General features: G+C 49.5%; 2 protein-coding genes and 1 pseudogene across 2 annotated transcripts; 2 read left to right on the forward strand and 1 right to left on the reverse strand.

Moving 5' to 3' along the window:
- Positions 1 to 6,177: 6,177 nt before the first annotated feature.
- IFI27L2 (interferon, alpha-inducible protein 27-like 2) lies at positions 6,178 to 8,892 on the forward strand. The gene is made up of 3 exons (XM_006879202.1): positions 6,178 to 6,202; positions 6,261 to 6,422; positions 8,705 to 8,892. Exons 1-3 carry the CDS (start codon positions 6,178 to 6,180, stop codon positions 8,890 to 8,892), a joined length of 375 nt encoding a protein of 124 aa, XP_006879264.1.
- A 2,889-nt stretch (positions 8,893 to 11,781) lies between these two features.
- Positions 11,782 to 14,141, reverse strand: LOC102877172 (interferon alpha-inducible protein 27-like protein 2-like). Its single transcript, XM_006879203.1, has 3 exons — positions 14,018 to 14,141; positions 12,282 to 12,443; positions 11,782 to 11,861 (listed from the first exon to the last, which is right to left on the reverse strand). The coding sequence occupies exons 1-3, from the start codon at positions 14,139 to 14,141 to the stop codon at positions 11,782 to 11,784; spliced, it is 366 nt and encodes a 121-aa protein (XP_006879265.1).
- A 2,679-nt stretch (positions 14,142 to 16,820) lies between these two features.
- LOC102866776 lies at positions 16,821 to 17,474 on the forward strand (annotated as a pseudogene).
- The last annotated feature ends 210 nt before the right edge of the window (positions 17,475 to 17,684 follow it).

Below are 17,684 nucleotides of genomic sequence, written 5' to 3' on the forward strand. Positions count from 1 at the left end.
GAGCTCAGGCAGTGGAGGAGGGAGCAGGGGAGCAGTGTCTGTAAGCTTTCTACTGGGCCTGAGCCCCTGGGCTCTGCGGGGCCCCTGTGCTCACTCTCTTTCTTCCCCAGGAGCTGCTGGACTCTCCACATCGTCCACCGTCCTCCTGGGCTCTGCTGGATCAGCTTTTGGATACTTTATGGGAAAGTTCAGACATGAAAACCCTGCCTCCTCCCTCACATGAACCAACCCACAGGAGGGGACTCATCTCCAGGAGAAGATGACTCCGAAATTAGATCTCCATCAGAGAAACATGAGAAATAAAGTCCATGTGCCAATGACTGCCCCGTCCTCATTTGCAGCACCTACGCCTGGGAGCTGGGAGGAGGGTGGTCTGCATGTGCCCACGATGCTTTGTCGTGGAAGACAGAGCCTGGTGGTGGGTGAGCACGCACTAAACCAGTCTGTGACTCATTCACCTTACCGAGAATGGGTTCCCTTTTATCCTTTACCTTCTTCAATGATGAAAGGGACAAATGTCACTCTTGGGAGGTGCCGAGGGGACGGGGACGTGACAAGCACATCCAAAGCCCTTTGCCTTTCCTCGCTATCAGGCCCAAGCCAAGCCCTGTGCCCTCTTCCCCACCCCCACTGACCTGTGTGTCCTCTCCTGAGATCAGCTGATAGCACATGAGCTGTACAGCCAGCACTCAGTGTGAAGGCGGGGCCCTCTTGAGAGAAGATTGCACAATAGTGGTGGTTGTGCTGTGTCTGCAAAATTAAGTTGATTATCCACGCAATCCCCTCACTCTCAGGGTAGGGGACCACACAAGGTGAGGCCCTGTGGAGGCTGTTCCCACAATTCTGATGTGTCCCTACTGCAAAGGCAATTGTGTGGACAATGATGGAGACTCAGGGCAGGACCACGGAGACCAGAGGGAGGGACCAGAGACTCAGTGTGGGAACAGAGTCAGGCCCCCTGGGAGCTGTGAAGCCCCCTGTTGATGTATGAGTGGTAAGGCAGACCAAAACATAAGTGACCCCAAGAGAGTGAGTGTTCAGGTAGGATAAGCCTTGTCAACTGAGAGAAGGGGTCAAGTTCTGCCTGAAGCCCTCAGGAAGCATTTCAAGGCTCTCACGATGTCCAGCAATTGACGGCGTAATCTGAGGAAAGTGTGGATTTAAGGGGAATTGTGGAAAGAGGGATTGTGTGTCCAACTTTGATCAGACTCTTAAAAGCATCAAGAAACAGAGACAATAAGAAGCAGATAGGTACAGAATAATACTTCAGGGGTTCATTCTGCTCTGTGAAAGCCAGGCTTCTTTGAGCCAGCTCAAGACTCATGGGAACAGGGGTGGGGTGTTGATTGTTTCAATCGATCAGCATTCAGCAGATCTGACTTGTATGTGACATTCATGGTAGTGTATCATTTCCACATTTTGCTGTATCACTTTTCTTTGGAATTGTTTCTGAATCTGAACAGAAATGTGAATCTCTCCCAATCACTTGGCCATGCAGCTCTTTTCTAAATTTCTCAGCATAGATGAGTAAGCAAGCCCGGTCCTGCATTTCTTTTGTTGTGGTGGTTGAAACATCTCAAATGATGTATCTTAGCCATTCCTGGAGTCTGGCTTGACACCAATCCCTTCGATGCGCTTCTCACTTCTTGCCTTTGGTTCTTGATTGTCTGCTGCCGTCTTGAGTGGTTGAGCATGGATCATTTATTTTTGACAAGGTGACTCTCTGTGTTACTTCCATCTTTGACATCTCCTGTGTCGTTCAATATCTTGCCCATAGAACCCTTCACCACTCTAACTTGAGGCTTGAATTTGGTCTTCGTGTCATGCAGGTTGAGAAATGGCAAGCAAGTCCTTCACTCAAGGCTCCCTCTATGGGAAGCCAAATTTCATACCAAATATTATATGAAAAACCATATGCTTATTCAGGAATTGAAGAAATTACAAATTTATGAGTTAGGATTTCTCTTGTGACAGATCACAGAAAAGGAGCTGTTTCCTGCAGACAAGAGACAGCTGGGGCCCCCCTACAGAGGGAGTGTTAATACATGTGAAATCCGTCCTGAGCTAAAGCATTTGGTTGACAACAGAGAAAAATTCAGCTTCATTTATAAGAGAATTTTCTTTATGACTTGCTTCCCCTGATTATCAATAAACACCCAGAAAGGAGTGGCGTGAGGCATTTCAGTTGTTGGAACTGCTGGCCCCCTGTCTTTTATGTTTTCTGTTTTATCTCATTCCTGGTTGTCTGCCTCATTATTAATAATTATAAAAATACTTTATCCTCAATCTGCAGCATCCTTCATTCCTTTGTCTATTTCATGGTAATACTCAACTTTTTCTTCTTGAGCTGCCATTTAGAATCTTTTGTTCAGCTTATTACTAAACACTGCATGGTTCAAAATCAGGAAAGGAGTGCATCAAGAATGGGTCCTATCGCCATACCTTGTCAATCTATATGCACCAACAGATCATTAGGGAGACGGGGTTTTATGAGCAGGAATGTAACCTCAGGACTGGAGGAAGAAGACTCATCTACAACCTGTGTTATGCAGACGACATAACCTTGCTTGCTGAAACTGAGGAGGACCTGAAGTGGTTGCTGCAGAAGGTCAAGGACTACAGTCTTCAACATGGATTGAAGTTCAACATCAAGAAGACAAAGATCCTTGGGATGGAGGCAGTTAGCAGCACCAGGATAGATGGAGAAGAGATTGAGGCTTTAACAATTTCAGCTTGCTCTGCTCCACAATCAACATGTTTGGCACCAGCTATCAAGAAATCAGAAGAATTTCACTGGGAAAATCTGTTGTCAGGGACCTCTCCAGAGTACTGAGAAGCAACAATGTCAGTCTAGAGACTATAGTGTGCCTAATCCAGGCAATACTCTTCACAATTACTTGCTATGCATCAAAGAGCTGGACAATGACTAAGGATGATAGAAGAAAAATCAATGCCTTTCAGTTGTGCTGGAAAAAAGTATTGAACATACCATGGACAGTCAAAACAAATAGGTTTATCTTAGGGTGAAACCAAGTTTCTCCTTGGAGGCTGGGATTTTGAAGCTCTGTCTCCCATATTTTGGGCATGTGGCCAGGAGGGACTGGTCCTTAGAGAAGGACACCATGCTCAGAAAGGTGGAGGGACAGCACAGGAGAGGAAGTTCCCAGACGAGATGGATTGACACAGTAACTGAGGTAATGGGGTGTGTGGGGGGGGGGGGGGGGGGTAGGTGTACTGGAGTTAGTGAGACTGGCTCAGGACAGTGATCTGTTCCCAGGGCTCCCTGTCCTTGTGCTGCCTGACGTTATTGTATTTTTGCACTGTCACTCTTTTCACAGACGGGAGCACTGGGAAGACAAGGAGAAAAAGCAGAGCAGTTAGGAAGGCGCGCATTGGAAGGGGCAGGTTGTGGGTTGGGGCGGAGCACTTGGGGAGGGATGTTTCTGCGTCATCTAAGTGTGTCCACTCTGTGAGGGATGGGCCGTGTCCTCATTGGCTGGCCCCCAGCAAGTGTCATCCTACTCCTCGCTTATCAAGCATTTACTTCCCGTAGCTGGCCACAGTTAGTGGAATCAAGATGATGAGTAAGTCCATCCTCTGCTCCCTGCTCCCAGGGCTAAGAGAGGGCAAGAGAACCCACCCGCGCCAACAAGGACTAGTGGCCAAGGGGGTCGCTGTTTTCCCTCCCTTCCCCACCTAACTAACTCTCTCTTTCTTTCTTTCCTTCTTTCCCTGAAGAACGAGTCACTCTGGCTGCTGTTCGTGGAGGTGAGTCACCTGGATCCTCCGCACCCTTCACCCTGAGCTGAGCCCAGCTGTGTGGTTGGGCGTTCAGAGACTAAAGGGAAGAGGGGTGGGTGGGTTAAAGTGCTGGCAACCTCCCCCCCCATACCACCCTACCAGGTCTGCCCAGAGCACTCCTTCTGGGAAGGAGGGCCAACTCCCTGCCGGCTTCCTCTCCCACATTCTCCTGCAGGCCTTTGAGTATATTGAGCAGATAGACAGATTTGTACAAGGGAGTTTCTGGCAGAAAAGTGATTTTAAAAATAATGAACTTATTTCACCCCTGCCCTCTATGAGGTGGATTGATTCAGTGACTGGGACAATTGGGATGGGAGTGTCAGAGACAGTACGATTGGCACAGGACAGAGCGGAGTTTAGGGCTGTTGTACATAGGGTCGCTATGAGTCGCAGGCGACTGGACGGCACATAACAACAACAAGAACAGCATTTACTCAGAAGAGTGTGAGGCCCAGGGTGTGTGAGTGACTTCGCAGAGCCACACAGTTAGGTTAGACCAGACCAGGAGGAGAGCCTTGCTTTTCTGGGAGCTCTTTGCCCTGACCTGGCTGCACACCCCCACCTCTTCTATGCTGTAGGACCCTATCCAAGCCGCTACTTTCCATATAACCCAAAAGACTGCCCACTCCCTCTGCTCCCCAGAGACTATCAAAGAGTTCCTAAGGATCTTATTGCCCTGAGTCCATTGAAGAACAGTCAGTGCAGCAAGTGTGAGGAATAGTCTGACACCCCCCCCCCACATAATTCCATAAGGGGAAAGAAACCCCACAAAGAACATTAGCAGCACCAAAATGATCCCCAAGGGGTCAGCTTTGCCCGTCCTTGCTCCTGCACCTCCTATCAATTCTGGCAGCAACCGGACCTCTCCGGACTTCCATCTCCTTCACCACAAGGGTCTCTAATCCCTGACAATAACCACACAAACCCCAAGACAGTACCTGAGTATTAGCGGAGTCGCAGGTTACCATTCAGTTTAGATGTTGTTGTTGTTAAATGCCATCGAGTCGCAGGCGACTCATAGCGACCCTATGAAGGAGAGTCTTTGACGCTTGGGTGCCTTTCATCCTCTCTCCCAGTTCATAGGGTTTCCGGAGGCAAGCTATTATGGAAGTGGATGCCACTCCTCCTTCCACGCTTGTTCAATCAGGGAGCTCCACCCCACTCTCAGTCCGCCTTGGGTAGCCAACCATTAACGCATTTGACACATCAGTGTCGCAGTGTTCAGCCTCACAGCAACCACAAGTGACCGCGGAACAGCAACTTGTACACCAGGGCTATACGACCTAGAGGAAAATTTTTCCATTGGGACAGCGTCTGCTTTTTTGATGGTAGTAACATTCTGAGCTTTCTACCTCCGAACCTACTCAATTTAAGGATGGTGGAATGGCAGAACCAGCCAATTTCTTGCAAGTAGCCTGCACACCTTATTTTGCAACTACTTGCTATGCATCAGAGAGGTAGACAATGACTAAGGATGACAGAAGAAGAATTGATGCCTCTGAGTTGTGGTGCTGGAGAAGAGTCTTGAACATACCATGAACCAACAAGAAAACAAAGAGCATAGTAAAGGGGAGGGGACTGTATAACAATGAAATAACTTTTTTCCAAAGAAAGAAGTGAACTGGGGAAGAGCAGGGCAGGGAGGAAAATATGCCACAATGAATGGATAGAAATCCAAATTCTTTATAAATTTTCATTAAAATCTAAAAAAAAGAAGAAGAAGAAAGCAAATAGGTCTGTCCTGGAGAGGGTGCCACCAAGTTTCTCCTTGGAGGCTAGGATTTTTAAGCTCCATGTGACATACTTTGGGCACGTGGCCAAGAGGGGCTAGTCCTTACAGAAGGACAATATGCTTGGAAGGGTGGAGGGACAGTGCAGGAGAGGAAGACCATGGATGAGATGAATTGATGCAGTAACTAAGGCAATGGAGGTAGGTGTGTTGGAGTCAGTGAGATTGGCTCAGGACGGGGCAGGCTTCAGAGCTGTTGTACATAGTGTCCCGATGAGTCACAGATGACTCAAGGACACATAACAGCCTAAAAGTTACCATTGACCTTATTTACATATGAGCAAGGTACACAATTCTCTTGGTGGGGCACAAACACCTCGCATTATGACAGTCTTCCCCAGCCATGCAGTCATTGGCTAGAAAATGACACAGAAGATAACCCACTCCATAGAGCGCAGCCACCTCTCACATTACAGCCCCTCTTCCCTCCCCTCAGGGTCCTGCTGCCCACCTAGCACCCAGCCCACTGACCTCCACCAGCCCTCTCCTCAGCTTTCCCCACCTACCTTCTTCCTCTGACCCATGTCCTCTGCCCCATCCCTGCTGTCTCTCCTAAGTTCAAAGTTCACCCTGCTCTAAGTCCCTTGATGCCCCCCAAGCTTGACCAAATCGGTGGGGGGATGACCCTCTGAGTTCAGCTCCCACATTGAGGCTCCTCCCCCCGTTACAGTGGCAGCCGTGGCCGCGGTGCCCGTGACTCTCAGCGCCATGGGCTTCACCGGGGCCGGGATCGCAGCCTCCTCCCTAGCTGCCAAGATGATGTCCGCAGCGGCCGTCGCCAATGGGGGCGGTGTGGCTGCTGGCAGCCTGGTGGCCACTCTGCAGTCCGTGGGTATGTGTCCCTGCAAGGTTCTCTGTGGGGACAGGAAAGGGAGGACACCAAGGAGGATGGGACCTCATAGGAGTAAGGCCATATGCTGAGGCCTGGCTTGGGGGTCACTCTGGTAATCTCAGATGCCCTGGTCCTCATCTGTCCCTCACTGTCCTCACTCTGCCTCCTTCTGAGCGAGGTTGGAGGTGGGAGTGGAGGGGGAGGGGTGTCCGGCAGGCAGAGGTGGGGATGAAGCCCTGGCCTGAATGCATGACGTCTGAGTTCTGCGTCCAACACCTGGCATGCTGGCCGGTGGGTAGGGAGGTTCCCATTTTTTATTTGTTCTCTGTTGGAGTTAGAAAATTAGAAGGGCCGAACTCACTCAGCATTTCTTAAGCTCGAGGAACTGAAGAACAAATTCAAACCTTGAGTTGCTATAATCAAGGATGCTTTGGGCAGACTATTAAACGATCCAGGAAGTAGTAAAAGAAGATGGAAAGAATATACTGAGTAACTGTATCGAAAGGAATTGGCAGACACAGAAGAATTTAATGAAGCAACATATGAGCAAGAGCCTATGGTGATGAAGGAAGAAGTTCAGGCTGCTTTGAAGGAAATGGCAAAAAATAAGGCCCCAGGAATAGATGGTATACCAATTGACATATTTCAGCTGACAGATGTTGCCCTGGATGTGCTTACCAAATTGTGCCAAGAAATCTGGAGAACAACCACTTGGCCAACTGACTGGAAGAGATCTATATTTGTTCCCATCCCAAAGAAGGGTGACCCAAGAGAGTGTGGAAACTATAGAACAATATCATTAATTTCACATACAAGCAAGATTCTGCTGAAGATTATCCAAAAACGACTGGAACAACACATCAGCAGAGAACTGCCAGAAGTCCAGGCTGGGTTTAGAAGGGGTCGTGGTACTAGGAATATTGTAGCTAATGTTGGATGGATCTTGGCTGAAAGCAGGGAATACCGGAGGAAGGTATATCTGTGTTTCATTGACTACACGAAGGCATTTGACTGTGTGGATCATAACAAACTGTGGCTGACTCAGAAGAATGTGAATCCCAGAACACTTGATTGTGCTAATGCGAAACCTATACTTGGACCAAGAGGCAGTCATCAGAACAGAACAAGTAAACACTGCATGGTTCAAAATTGGGAAGGGCGTACGCCAGGGATGTGTCCTGTTTCCATACCTTTTCAACCTGTATACAGAACAGATTATCCGGGAGGCTGGGCTCTGTGAAGAGGAATGTGGGGTCAAGATTGGTGGAAGACCTATCAACAATCTGCATTATGCAGATGACACAACCCTGCTTGCTGAAAGTGAGGAGAACCTGAAGCGCTTGCTACAGAGGGTCAAGGACTGCACCCTCCAATATGGACTGAGGCTCAATGTCAAGAAGACAAAGATTCTCACCACTGTGCCAATTGGCAGCATCAGGATGGATGGTAAAGAGATTGAGATTGTTCACAGCTTTAGTCAGCTTGGCTCCACAGCCAACACTCGGCACCAGTAGCCAGTAAATTAAAAGAGGTATTGCCATGGGAAAGTCTGCTGTTAGGGACCTCTCAAAAGTACTAAAGAGCAATGGTGTCTCTCTGGAGACTAAGGTGTGTCTGATACAGGCCATGGTCTTTGCAAGCACTTGTTATGCATCAGAGAGTTGCACAATGACTAAGGAGGATAGAAGAAGAATTGATGCCTTTGAGCTGTGGTGCTGGCGAAGAGTATTGAGGGTACAATGGACTGCTAGGAAAACAAACAGATTCATCCTAGAGAAGGTTAAACTGGGTGGCTCCTTGGAGGCAAGGATTCTGAGGCTCCATCTAACATACTTTGGACATGTTGTAAGGAGGGACCGGTCCTTGGAGAAGGACATCATGCTTGGGAGGGTGGAGGGGCAGCGCAGGAGGGGAAGGCCCTCTATGAGGTGGATTGATTCAGTGACTGGGGTAATCGGGATGGGTGTATCGGAGACGGTGCGATTGGCACAGGATAGAGCAGAATTTAGGGCTGTTGTACATAGGGTCGCTGTGAGTCACAAACGACTCAACGGCACGTAACAACAACAACAACAACATGCTCTCAAGTCTGTGACTGAGTTACTCCCCAAAACTCGTTCCTCCCTCAGTTGCTTCCAGCATCCTCGCCCCAGAATAGAGCTGGAGCGGGGAAGAGCCCAAGTGGTGGAGAAGGGAACCAGGTGGGGTCTGGGGGCCTCCTATGGGGCCTGAGCCCCTGGCCTCTGCATGTCCCCTGTGCTAACTCTCCTTTTCTCTGCCAGGAGCTGCTGGCCTCTCCACCTCTTCCAACATCCTTCTGGGCACTGCTGGGTCAGCTTTTGGGTACTACATGGGGGGTTCAAAAAAGAAAACCCCACCTGCTCCCTCAGATGAAGCCGAAGAAGACGAAGAGGACTCATCTTCAGGAGATGATGACCCCCAAATTAGACCTCCATCAAAGAAAACATGAGAAATAAAGTTACTGTGCTGATGACTGCCCCGTCCTCGTTGGCTGCAGTTGCTGTTGGCATTGGGGAGGAGGCGGGTGGAGGGTCTGCCTGTCCCCACCATACCTTGTCATGAAAGATAGAGCCCGGTGATTGGCGGCCACCCACCAAATCAGACTGCGACCAGGCTGAGCCCACCAAGAATAAGCTGTGTGGCCTAGGACCAATCATGGTCCTTGTCTGGCTCAGATTATACCATTTACCCTCTTCAGTGACTGGGAAGGACACGTTGTCACTGTTGGGAGGCGACAATGAGAAGTGGCCAGCACACATAATGACCTCAAAGTCCTTCGCCTTTTCTCAGTATCAGGAACTCATATGCCCTACGCCCTCTTCCCCACCCCCACAGACCTTTCTCACTGGCCTCTTGGGTCCTCTAATGAGGTCAGCAGATATCACGAGAGCTGTGTGGTGTGAGGAATGTTAAGGTGGGTCCTTCAAGAGAAGACCGAACCAAGAGTGGTGGCCGTGTGGTGTCTGCAAACTTGAGTTGGGTTCCCCCCCACCCCATTCACATGGTAGAGGACCCCAGAGGCCTTTCCTGCAAAGAGAAGATCCACATGTGGAATGGTAGAGACCCAGGGCAGACTATGGAGCACAGAGGTGGGGACCAGAGACTTGCTATCTGAATGGAGTCAGACCTCCTGGGCACTGTGAAGCCTCCTGGTCACGTGGCAGGGGCAGACCAGGGTACCAAGACACACAACGAGCGTAGAAGAATGAGTGCTTGGGTGAGGTCTGCTTTGTAGAGTAAATGAAGGAGTCAGGGTTCTGCCTTCAACTCCCAGGAGGCCTTGTGGAGCTCTGATGACACCTTATAGTTGAAGGCATTATTCTGGGAAAGTGTATTTGGGGTGGGGGATGTATATCCCCAGCCTTGATCCAGGTCTTAAAAATATCAAGAAAGGAAAAAAAGACAAAGCAAGTATATCTGGAACGAATTATTTGCTGTGCGTCTGAAAGTTGGTCCATGAGTAAGGATGACAGAAGGAGAGTTGTAGCCTTTGCGCTGTGATGTTGGAGAAGAGTGTTGAATATCTCACGGATCTGTCAAAAGAACAAGCAAGTCTGTCTTGGAGGAAGCACACTCGAGGTGCTCCTGAGAGGAGAGGGTGGTGAAACTTAAGTAGCATATACTTTGGGCATGTTATTGGGGGTGAGGGGGAGAGTCAGAGAAAGGGAGAAAGACTGACAGCAAGATGGATCATACAGCAAAGAAGTCAATAAGTTCAAGTACATCTGGGATAATGAAAATGGCACAGGATAAGGCCAAGTTCAGATCTGCTCTAAGTAGGGTTGCTATGAGTCATGGTGTACTCAATGACACCTAACAACGAGAAAATCTAATAGGTTTATTTTTCTGTAGAGTAAAACTCAAGCCCCTTAGACCAAGTTGGAGACACATAGGAATGGGTTTGGTTTTGTTTTTTTACATATTTTGAATTGTCAGCACTCCGTGCGGTGGGCAGCTCTTGTTAGTGTTATTTTGTGCCATCAGGTCAACTGTGACTCACAGTGACCCTATGAACAACAGCTCTGAACCTTGGCCTATCCTGAACCAACGTCACCGTATCAGACACACCTGATCCAATTGCCACAGTCACTGTGTCAGTCCATATCTTCCAGAGTCTTCCTCTTCTATGCTGACCCTCCACCCTTCCAGGCATTGTAGTAGCAGCTTAAATGAGAGAAGTCATTTTATATGTTAGCATCAGAGAAGCCGTGTTGTTCTGACAGCTATTTTAAGAAATGTATGCTTCAATCATTTTGGCAATAAGAAATGTTGCTAAGGTTTCTGTTTCCCAGTATGTGCTGACCCAGCTTGGTTACCACTCCCTGACTGCATCCTGCCCAGCCATGAGAAGTCAGAAACAATAATGACTCCTGAATGTAAAGCAACGTCAACTGCGAACCACAGTGAACTTCATGGAACACGCAGGCCCAATCTCTGTATATAAACACAATCTTCGCTTCGCCTCTGGTTTGGTACGGTTTGGGAAATAGCTGACATTCTTGACCCGCGTGTTTGTTAATCTCCAATATTGGCTGACTGTTTAAATTTTGCATTTTCTGCTATTACAGTGTCCTTTGCCAAGAACTGATCCCTCCTGGCAACCTGCCCAAAGTATGTGAGACAGAGCTTAGAAATCCTTGCCTCCGAGGAGCAAACTGGTCTCACCCTCTCCAGGACACACCTACTTGTTCTCTTGGTAGTCCATGGTATGTTTAATACTCTTTTCCAGCACCAAAACTCAAAGGCATTGATCCTTATTCTGTCACTCCTACTCATTGTCCAGCTCTCAGACCCACAGCAAGCACTGAGAAGACCTGCCTGAATCAGGTGCACCTTAGTCTCTAAATTGACCCCATTGCTCTTTAGCTCTCTAGCAGCAGGTTTGCCTGATACAGCTTTTTATCTCCTGACTGCTTGTGCCAAAAATGTTGACTATGGATCCAAGAAAGATGGAATCATTAACGACCTCAATCCTTTCTCCATCTATCATGATATGGCCTATTGGCCCCGTGGTGAGCATCTTTGTTTCTTTGATGCTGAGATGCAATCCATATTGAAGGCTGCTGTCCTCAGATTTGAACTTATTACAGATAAGTAAGATAACCATGTGGCCAGGTTCACGACCTTATCAGGAAAGAGCCTGGGTCTCCCAGTCCAGGGCAGTCACTGCTGAACCCACCCTAACCTGGAACGGGAACAAAGGACTCCACACATGGTTACATCAGGCATCTTTATTCTTGGGGGACAGGGCATGGGGGTCACATTTGGTTCAGCCTGATTGTCTGTTCCTCTGTAGGAACTCTCCAGGGGAGACGTGGCAGGAGGGCAGAGAGCCCAGCTAAGGCAGCAGCATGGCCCCGATGGTACACCCGGTGGAGGCCAGGATGGCCTTGGCAGTCAGGGAGAGACCAGCTGCTCCTGTGGGAAGGGACACACCGGTCTCGAAGGTGGCCTGGTGAACGGCACCAAGGACGCATCTGCGGGCTCAGAGACCCCAGGGACCCGGTGGAGGGGTAGAGGCCCAGAGATTCCACCCAGTGCTGTTGCTGATTCCTGAAACTCCCAGATCTCTGCTTAGGAAAAGGCGACCACACAGAGGTCCCAGTCCAACAGCTGCCAGTGATGGGGCGGAAGAAGCCAGCCCCGGGCAGTGCCCAAATGCTCCAAGGATCCTCTAAATCTGCTGGGAGCAGAGTTCCTTGAGCCCAGAAGGTCCCTCCACACCAAAGCTTCTGCTCTGCTTCCTTCAGAGAATCCCAGAGAGAGGGGCGAGACAGCACACCAGGGGTGCTTATGGAAAGCAGGGTCCCCACAGCAAGCCCTGGTTGCCACACTTACCCAAGGACTGCAGAGTAGCCACCAGGCTGCCGGCGGCCACTCCACCCCCATTGGCGATGGCCGCTGCGGACATCATGTTGGCAGCTATGGAGGAGGCTGCGATGCCAGCCCCGGTGAAGCCCAGGGCAGTGAGAACTGCGGGCACAGAGCCCACGGCCACAGCTGGGGGGGGGGGAGCTTTCATGTGGGAGGGCTTGTGGGGCTCAGGGCAGGGCGGGTGGGGGCGCTGGACTGGGCTCTAACTAGGCAGCAGCACCACATCCCTGGGGAAAGTGCCTCCTCCCAGAGCCTGCCTTCTTGTCCTGGGGAGCAGTGGAGCAAAGGAGGGGTTTGCATGCTCTTATAGTTACTGAGGAAATCTTTCATCCACACCAGTTGTACCTAGGAGACTAGCAAAGGTAAAGCTGGCCTGTTCAGAGCCAAGCTGAAGCCTCTGCCCCCTAAGCCCCCACAGCAGCTCGGTGATCCCCGATGTGTCTGCTGGACCAGGGGATCTGAGTGATGACAGCTTGTCGAAGCACGTACTGTGTCCAAACTCCGTGTGTGTCCGACCCTACGTAAACCTGCCAATGTCCCAGGATAGTCACCATCAGTCCTGTTTCTCAGAGGTGACAGGATACACAGCCAGCACCACATTGTGGTTGCTTTGCTCAGAGAACAGGAGGGCCTGGGCTACCCCATCCCTGCATCTCCCAGTCCTATTCCAGCATCTTGTGTCCTCTGCTCATTTCTGTCCTTCGCTCAGACACATGTGTCCTGGGGGAGACTGGGGCATGGGCGAGTTCTCAAGTCCCGGGACCCTTTCCCTGTAGTCACTCACCACCTCCAGCCAGGGCAGCGGCGGTCTTGGCTGAAAACCAAAAGAACATTCTGTGGGTTGATCCAGGCTGGTCCTTCCCTTCACCCCCTGAGCCCACTGTCCACTGAGGGGAGGGACTGTCTATGGTTGTGAGTCCTGGGAAGGAATAGTCCCTTCTGCCCATCACTGATTCTGGAAATCCAGATCCACCCCTGAGAAGGTAGAACCAGAAGTGCTGACTTCAAGGAGCCTGGTAGGGAAGTCTGTGACCCCAGAAACAGAAAGAGACTTGCCCTGAGAGGATGTACTAGCGCTGGTGTTATGGGAAGGAGTGTGCAATGATTAAGAGCTCAACAACTAACAGAATAGTCAATGGTTCAAACCCACCGACCTTCGGAAACACATGTGGTGGCCTGCTTCCATAGACAGAGCTTTGGGCCCGTGGGGCAGTTCTGTTCTGCCCTTTGGGGTTGCTGAGTTAAAATCGACTCAGGAACAAGGGGGTTGGACTTAGTGTTATGCGTATATCCACTCAAGCCCTAATCTTTGAACCTTAGGATGAGGAATTACTCGGAAATTGGGTCTTGACAGAGAAAATGTGTTCTTGACCTTGGAGGCATGCCAGGGTCGAGCCAATATGACTTGTCCCTCTAAAAACAGTGGAGATAGAGACAGCACATATGGATGACAGCAACGGGCAGATGAAGGGACTGTAGTGACAGAACTACAAGCCGGGGAACCCCGGGAGGGCAAGAAGGATCCTCTCCCTTTGAGCCTTCGAAGGGAGCATGGCCCCGCTGACACCTGGATTTTAAGGCCCTGGGATCCGAATCGTCTAGTTTGAGCCCCTCACTGGGTGCTGGCTTCTATGACATTGACCTCCACCCCCAGTCCTCAGTCTCCCCAGCACCAGGCCCTCCTGGGATGGGACACTCACCCACAGAGGGAAGTCCAGCCCCAGTGACTCCAGAGGCCAGTGTAGCTACATTGGCTGTGGTTACTGCTGACATGAGGCTGGAGGCCATGCTGGTGGTCCAGAGGCTGGCAGCGGCGAACGCCATGGCGGAGAGAAGAGAAGGCCAGCCTGCAAGGGGGGAACATTTGGATGGGAGCTGAGGACCCCAGAACTGGCTTCCTACCCACCGCCATGAAAGATATGGAGGGCGAGCTCGGAGCTTGTAGGGGCAGCAGGCATGGAGAGGACTTGGGGGTGAGAGAAGGAGGGACGTGGGTATTGAGGGTATGAAAGGACTTGGGGCTCAGAAAGGGACCCAGAGCGTGTTATCTCCTTTTGTGCTTCCTTGCTTCTGAGAGGTGAGGGTCCCTTCAGACGGTCAGTGAGGGTCCCTGCTGGCAGCCCACCACCCACCGGAGGAGGGGTGTCTATACCTCCTGCATTACTCACCTAGACAGGCAGATCTCCCCAAAGTGGATCCTAAGCCCCTGAGTGTAGATAAGCCATTCTGCCCCACCCAAAGCCCAGCTCAAGGCATGCAGCAGCCAATAGGATAGGTTTCCATTTCTAGGAAACAGAAACCTAAAAGGTTCTGTGCATTGTCTACAATGAAACTGCTTTGTTATTTCTTTTGGATGTGTGGGAATGCTTTACAGGCAATTTTACACCTGCAGAGCTGTTCTTCTCTTCCTTTCTAGAACAGCCACCGAAATGATCCAAACGCAGGAGGCAGCAGCTGTGGCTGTTTCTGCCAAGGATGTGAAACTGCTCTACCTCCTTTCCTAGGAATAGTTATCTGAGACCCCAGCCCAGTTCCCTATCTTGTAAAAAATCTGTGAGCATCCCCCTCCCCAGGTTCCTCGTAAGACAATATAAAACTCCTCTCTAACTTTTAGTGCTAGTTCCTGCTTGAGAGCCAGCCTGGCAGTTTCTCCTCAATAAACTCTCTTGGCCTGAACAGGGTTCTGTCCTTCCTCAGTGACCTTACAGTAATCAAGTTCACAAGGGATAAGATTAAAGCATCACACACACACACACACACACACACACACACACACACACACAAAGGTGTCATAATGGAAAAAAGAAAGGTAATGTTCAGTATGATAAGAATTCTTACAATGGCTGGGAATTTAATAAATTTTTGTAAAAATCTTATGGCCTGAACTGGATCTGAATTCAAGTTCTAACCCCTGCTAATTCCAAAGGTGAATTTGTCTGGGAAATAAATCCAAGTCAAGTCTATTGCTGTTCAGTTGATTTCCAATTCATGTCAAACCTCGTTGGCTTTCCTTTGAAGCAGCTGCTGGATTCGAACCATGGCCCTTTTGGTTACCATCCCAATTCCTAACAGCCCATCCCACCCAGGTTCCATTGTTTGGAAATGGGACATTTAAAAAAGATTATCAGTGAACGGGTGGTCATAACAGAATAGGACTTATGTGAATCCTGCATGACTAGAGTGTCTTTATGAAATAGATGATATCTGAGAGAGGCACTTGATGCTGTAAACACAAACAAGGAACACCTGTGGCCTCCTGAGGCTGGGAGAAGCCTGGAGAAGGTTCTTCCTTAGCTCAGACAGAGGCATCATGGCCAACACCCTCGTATGGATTTCTGTTCTTGGGTTTTTTTGGTTTTGTGTTGTTAGTTTTTGTTTTGTTTTGTTTTAGGAACAAACAATACACATTTTTAGAACTCAGACACCCAGAGACAGACAGGCAGGCAGACCCTCACCCACACCCAGGCTATAGGACCCCTTGCAGCCATTCATCACCTGCTCTCCCTGGCTTGTCTCACACCCTCAGCACGGGTGAGGGATGGTAACAGGCAGGCGATCCTGCAACCGGACCTCAGATCCACATTCCTGGCTTTCATCAAACCAACCAAGACTCAAGGGAGAGAGGAGGTGAGAAGAAAGACTGCGTATTCTTGTATCTTTGGCAGACAGACAGCTGTGCTAGCCTGATTCAAGCTTCCGGTAAACACATCCACACTCAACCTGCTGGAGCCCTATATGATGTCAGTGGGGGCTCTTGCACAAATGAGCACCCAACCAATTTGCCTCTGCTCTGGCTGGGCTACCCCTGCCCACTATGCCACCCATTCACAACACCCCACTGGGGCGGGGACTCTCTCATTGATGTAAATGTGGTCATTGGGTAGTCACCACCGTGGCCTTTCCTGTGGCAAATTCCCCAGCTGGGGCTATATTTTCATAAAGTAACAGATGATCCTCCATTCAAGAGGCTGTGAAAACGCCACAGAGGACAAGTGGTGGGAAACACAGGGAAGGGCTTTGTGTGACAACAGAGAAGCGTGTGACACCCTCACACTTGCCAGGTGCATAGTCGCTGGTGTATGCCTCAGGCGGCAGGCACACATCACCCTCCCAACCCAGAGGCACTGTTCCTAGAGAAAAATGGGGAGCCACTCTACGAAGAATCAATCCAAAAGTTCAGTTAGCGTGATGGCATTTCTCTCTGCCAAGAGAAACACGGGGAAAAGCAATCTGAATTGTTACAAGTGTGTAGAGAAGGACACCTCTCGGCCTCAAACTCCCACGTCACCTGAGAGTCAAGGTTTCCTTTTGTGGCCACAGAGGGAAGTTTGGTCTTCAGAGACATCCTGATAGTAACAAGCACAGGGTTGATGAACAGAAATGTCAAAGGTGTAAATCAACAGGAGATTAAAAGAAAAGAGGAGCCACTTCGCCGCCGGCCGCCTCGAGAGCAGGCTGCCCGCCCGAGCAGCTCCGCTGGCGCCCGGCCCCCCGCTCGCAGGCATGGAGATCCCGCCGACCCACTACCCGGCCTCCAGGGCGGCCTTGGTGGCCGAGAACTGCATCAACTACCAGCAGGGGACCCCGCACAAGACGGTCCAGCAGGCGAGCATGGAGGATATTCCGGGAACAGGACATAAGTATCGCCTTAAATTTTCTGTGGAAGAAATTATCCAAAAACAAATCACAGTGAACTGCACAGCAGAAGTCCTTTACCCTCCAGCTGAACAAGACACTGCGCCAGAAGTCAACTTCACATTAGAAGGCGAAATCGGAAAGAACCCAGATAAAGAAGATAACGCATTTTATCAAAGACTCAAGTCCATGAAGGAACCACGAGAAGCACAAAATATCCCAGACAATTTTGGAAATGTATCTCCAGAAATGAAGCCAGTTCGACATTTAGCCTGGGTTGCCTGTTGTTATATAATATGGCAGAATTCTACTGAAAATACATGGTATAAAATGATAAAAATTCAAACTGTCAAGCAAGTGCAAAGAAATGACGACTTCATTGAATTAGACTACACCATTCTACTGCATGACATTGCATCTCAGGAGATTATTCCTTGGCAAATGCAAGTTCTCTGGCACCCACAATATGGCACGAAAGTGAAACATAACAGCTGTCTAATGAAGGAAGCACAGCTGGAATAAACCATGACCCAAAAGCTGAGGTGAAGTGTTAACATGCTTACTGATGATGTCTGTGACAGTCTGCATTTATACCCAGCTTAATCCTAAAGTGTCACTTTGTATAACTGTCTTATTTACATTACATTATAGTACAGAACTATGGATTCCATAATGAAAAGTTCATTTAATAAAAGTATAGTCCAATGTATAATCCAAAATAAAAAGCTTCCA

This window comes from Elephantulus edwardii, unplaced genomic scaffold (assembly GCF_000299155.1).
Source record: "Elephantulus edwardii isolate Elephantulus edwardi_28Jun2011 unplaced genomic scaffold, EleEdw1.0 scaffold00002, whole genome shotgun sequence".
NCBI lineage: Eukaryota > Metazoa > Chordata > Mammalia > Macroscelidea > Macroscelididae > Elephantulus > Elephantulus edwardii.